This window comes from Cyprinodon variegatus, unplaced genomic scaffold, assembly GCF_000732505.1.
Source record: "Cyprinodon variegatus isolate N-32 unplaced genomic scaffold, C_variegatus-1.0 Scaffold32, whole genome shotgun sequence".
Classification (NCBI taxonomy): Eukaryota; Metazoa; Chordata; class Actinopteri; order Cyprinodontiformes; family Cyprinodontidae; genus Cyprinodon; species Cyprinodon variegatus.
This window is the reverse complement of record NW_015150485.1, coordinates 1,507,165-1,511,471: the sequence shown is the minus strand read 5'-3', so window position 1 is coordinate 1,511,471 and position 4,307 is coordinate 1,507,165. Positions and strand designations below refer to the sequence as shown.

Below are 4,307 nucleotides of genomic sequence, written 5' to 3'. Positions count from 1 at the left end.
AGATTAATTGATTTGAAAATAACCAATGATTATTTTCAAATCAATTAATCTGTCTCAATTATGTTTTCGATTAAGGATATCTTTTGCAATAGCATAGCGGTCTGACCATGACAGCCAGTGGCTTTTATCCTAAGTCTCCTAACTTTTACTGAAACATATATCGAAATAACCCAGTTAAAATTCACTGAGTGCTGCTGTGTGTCTCTCCTCTTCCACGTAGCTACTTTGTACGCAGTGACTAGTGACCCCAAATAATATTATGTCCCAAAGCGACAGACCCGATGATATTTGAAGAGCTGGGACTCGAGAACAGAGGTAGAGTGAGGGGAAAAAAAATGAACTAAAACTATCTGAACACACAAACCGCTGCACCTAACCCCAGTTACTGTTGGCTAAAGTAAATCAGCGGAAAGGGGGAAAAAAAGCAAAAATTATTGGTGGGGACTGTCCCCATCATGCCAAATTTGGTGGGAAAATGTCCACACCAGTCCTTTAGAAAGTTACACCAGTGCCATGTGATTATGTGAAGTTATCAGAATCACTTAATCGTGACAAATGTTTACATACATACTGATAGGACTGTTAGCTCGTGTTAACCACTCTTCATAGTAGCTACGCTTACATGGAGATAAGTTACCGTAATAAATGGAATATTTGGGTCTGACTCAGCAGGATCAGAATAAAAATGTAATCTTAACTGCAAGTCGGTTTAACTCAAAAGATTATTAGTAAGACGAGATGATGGGTTTGGAATCTTGACGTCATTGGTTTTACAATGTGGTTCCCTCTGCTTGTGAATTTTATCCATGTATTTTTATGTGGTTGCTCTTCTTTACTGTTCATTTATAACCTTCGTCCTCATTATTCACAGCGGTGGGCAGCTTGTGACCCCATTCTCTTTCGTGTGGTATGAAAACTCTGCACAAACCAGGCTGCCCAGCCAACGCAAGATAACATCATGTCGGCTGACACCGAGCCAGATCCCAAAGTGTTTGTGAACCCTCCTCCCCCTGAGGTGACCAATCCCAACAAGCCTGGCCGACTGACCAACCAACTGCGGTACATGCAGAAAGTGGTGGTAAAAGCGCTGTGGCGGCACCAGTTCGCTTGGCCTTTCTACCAGCCAGTTGATGCAGTTGGTCTTGGACTTTCAGTATGTGGTCTTTATTTTAATTTTATCACGTTAGTGTCAGATAAGAGCCAATTAGTACTGTTTATACATTGTTTAATCAGTCTTACATAGGCAGAGCTTAGCAATATATGATTAAACACCACGTACAATAACGATTCTTTGACTCATTCTTTGTACAGGATTATCATCAGGTAATAACATCTCCCATGGATTTGGGCACCATTAAAAAACGACTGGAGAATAACTACTACCACAGTTCAAGTGAATGCCTGCAGGACTTCAACACTATGTTCACCAACTGTTACATATATAACAAGGTTAGGGGCGTTGTACTTTAAAGTGCCTAGACTGAACTGATTCTGAATCTTTTTTAAATGTGTAATAACTTACAAATTACCATTACTGGTCCTCCTGTACAGCCTACAGATGACATTGTGTTGATGGCTCTCGCTTTGGAAAAGATTTTCTTGCAAAAAGTTTCCCAGATGCCTCAGAAAGAAGAGGAGATTATTCAGCCTGCGGGGAGAGGGAGAGGCAAAAACATCACCCCTTCAGGTAATGTAGTAGCTTCTGTAGGCAGCTGATATTGGGTGGGATTGTAAAACCGTGAATTTGATCACATTTTGTCACATTGCAGTCTAACTTTAATGTCTATGTCTGGGATTTTGGATGTCAGAACAAAGTAGTAGATAACTGAATTGATACTTGCTTTTTATTTGTTCAGTTACATCTTAAACTGTGGTGGGTATTTTTGGCCCCAAGTAGAATTTAGCTCCTCCTATTGTTGAATCAACTTTGACATTTGAAATTTTTATATCAAGGATTGCTCTGATTTGTATGGAAGCGTATTGCATTCACCCCAAAAAAAAAAATCTAATAGCTTATCTCATAATTACGAGATACGGATCTCGTAATTATGAGATACTGATCTCGTAATTACAAGATCTTGTTTCGTAAATATGAGATCGTATCTATACATTTGCTTATGCTTACTTGAGCCCGTAATGTAGAATCTCTCACAAAACTGGTCTTCATGATTGCTTATTAAGAATATCTGCATCTGTTCCACTGAACAGTTCTCTGCAGGTCTAACATGATATGCGTTGGAGTTCCGCTCCTGTTTTTCATTTCATCAATAAATCCATCTATAACCCTGGGATTACTATTTGTGGAGTAAGCATGCAGCGATATGACCGTACGCGAAAATCCGTCAACGGCTCTATTAATACAGATTCTGTATGTTTTTAGTTTTTCATCAGGATTAGGATTTTGAGAAGGTATCGATGGACAGTTCTAAGTGAAACCACCAAGCAGTTTAAATGCTTTTCAGACGCATTCATTTACAACCATAAAGCAGCCTGTGCTGGTTTAATTGTTCCTGCAGGAAAAGTGTGAAGTCAGAGTGGGCTTCTACGCCTAAAAAAATTCTAAGGACTTACTTTACAATGCTGACAAATTCAAATTAATTCAGTCCACATTAAGGAAACTCGGTATTTCCCAGTGTCAAATATCTAAAAGAAAACAAAAGCAGATTAAATCTAACAACCCACTCATTGTTCACATTTCATGTAGCGTAGAGATCTGCAATGACTGTTCTTTCTGATCTCCTGAATATGACATATTATCTCATAATTATGACAACTTATCTCATAATTATGAGATAAGATCTCATACTATTGAGATCAAGATCTCATAATTATGAGATAAAGATCTTGTAATTATGAAAAAAGATCTTGTAATTACGAGATAATATCTCGTAATTATGTGATAAAAGCAGCCGGTCCAGCAGTTCTGTGTGGAGGTAGTGCGAGGCTCTCTGGGCCATTTATTAGGCTCTCTGAGTCTAATAAAGATAATACAAAGAATAAACAAGGTTAATACAGGATAAGATAAAATGAAATAGAATAGCTCCAACAGTTAGCAGAAGAAAGGTGGCTGTTTGTATTTGCTTATGCTATTTCTTCATGGTTTTGGTTAAAAAAGAAAAAAAAAGCTATAATTGTCTTTGTATTTCACAAGTCTGCAGTATTTTTGTTTGTCCACAGTTGTAGTGGGATCAAACTGGGAAAATGAGCAAAGTTTTTAAAAACGTGGCTCCGTTTTTTTTATTTTATTTTTTTTCTGCATGTAGGTAAAAGGATGAGAGGTGACAGCGTGACCAAAACAATCAGTCCTCTAAGCAGAAACTTTGAAAAAAAGGAGGAGCCACAAAAAACCGTAGAGGTGGGAGGTCTGAAGGAACAGCTGAAGTACTGCAGCGACATCTTAAAGGAATTGTTGTCGAAAAAACATTCAGCGTATGCGTGGCCGTTCTACGAGCCCGTCGACGCCAAAGCTCTGGGACTTCATGATTACCACGACATCATCAAAAACCCCATGGATCTCGGCACTGTGAAAGTAGATCTACTTGGTTGTTTTTTATTGCATATTTAATATAAAAGTAATTAAAGTCTTGGCTTACCTCATGATATTTCTGTTGTTAATTTGCAGAAAAAGATGGATGGAGGAGAATACCAGGATGAACAGCAATTTGCTGCAGATGTCCGCTTAATTTTTTCCAATTGCTACAAGTATAACCCCTCACACCACACTGTTGTGGGCATGGCCAGAAAGCTTCAGGTGTGCTGCTAAATTTTGTGCTTGTGTGATTTCTAAATAATGCTCTCCATTGATGCCTTTTTTTCCCTGCCTCATCTTCTTATGGATGCTACAGGGAGTGTTTGAGCAGAAGTTTGCAAAAATGCCAGAAGAACACATAGAGGTTATTGTTCCGGGTAGCACCATCAAGCAGATTCACAGGTCTGAGTTACGTGAGGAAACACAGGTTACTCAGGTACAAGAACAGGTGGGTTTCTGTTATGTTACTTTTTTACTCCTGTTTTTTTAGTCCTTTTTTTTATAAGGTTTTACCCAGTTTGAGTTAAGAGTAGTAAGTAACTTGCTCTCAAGAAAAGAACCGGTGGGGAAGCCCCGAGGCGCAACTGCCTTTTTAAAGGGACATAACTTCCTCATTTAACATTTCTTTTAAGTTCAGCGTGGCTTGGGGAATTAGGAAATGTTTTTGTTTTCATCAAATATGAGATGTCACAATTACTTGCAACTTATTTTATGCTCTCTCCCCCGATATACTGAGAATTTACAGTAGATCTGGGAGATTAAAGAGGTTAGAGATTAA

The 4,307-nt window shown here is 38.5% G+C and overlaps 1 protein-coding gene across 1 annotated transcript in view; it reads left to right on the top strand.

The window, feature by feature from the left end:
- Positions 1-4,307, top strand: part of brd3 (bromodomain containing 3) — a 12,277-nt gene that overhangs the window by 1,366 nt on the left and 6,604 nt on the right. Inside the window, exons 2-7 of the mRNA XM_015401347.1 lie at positions 872-1,153; positions 1,312-1,449; positions 1,552-1,687; positions 3,264-3,529; positions 3,623-3,751; positions 3,846-3,977. Of these exons, the coding sequence (XP_015256833.1) occupies positions 959-1,153; positions 1,312-1,449; positions 1,552-1,687; positions 3,264-3,529; positions 3,623-3,751; positions 3,846-3,977 (996 nt within the window). The 5' untranslated portion in view covers positions 872-958. The remainder of the gene's footprint in view (positions 1-871; positions 1,154-1,311; positions 1,450-1,551; positions 1,688-3,263; positions 3,530-3,622; positions 3,752-3,845; positions 3,978-4,307) is intronic.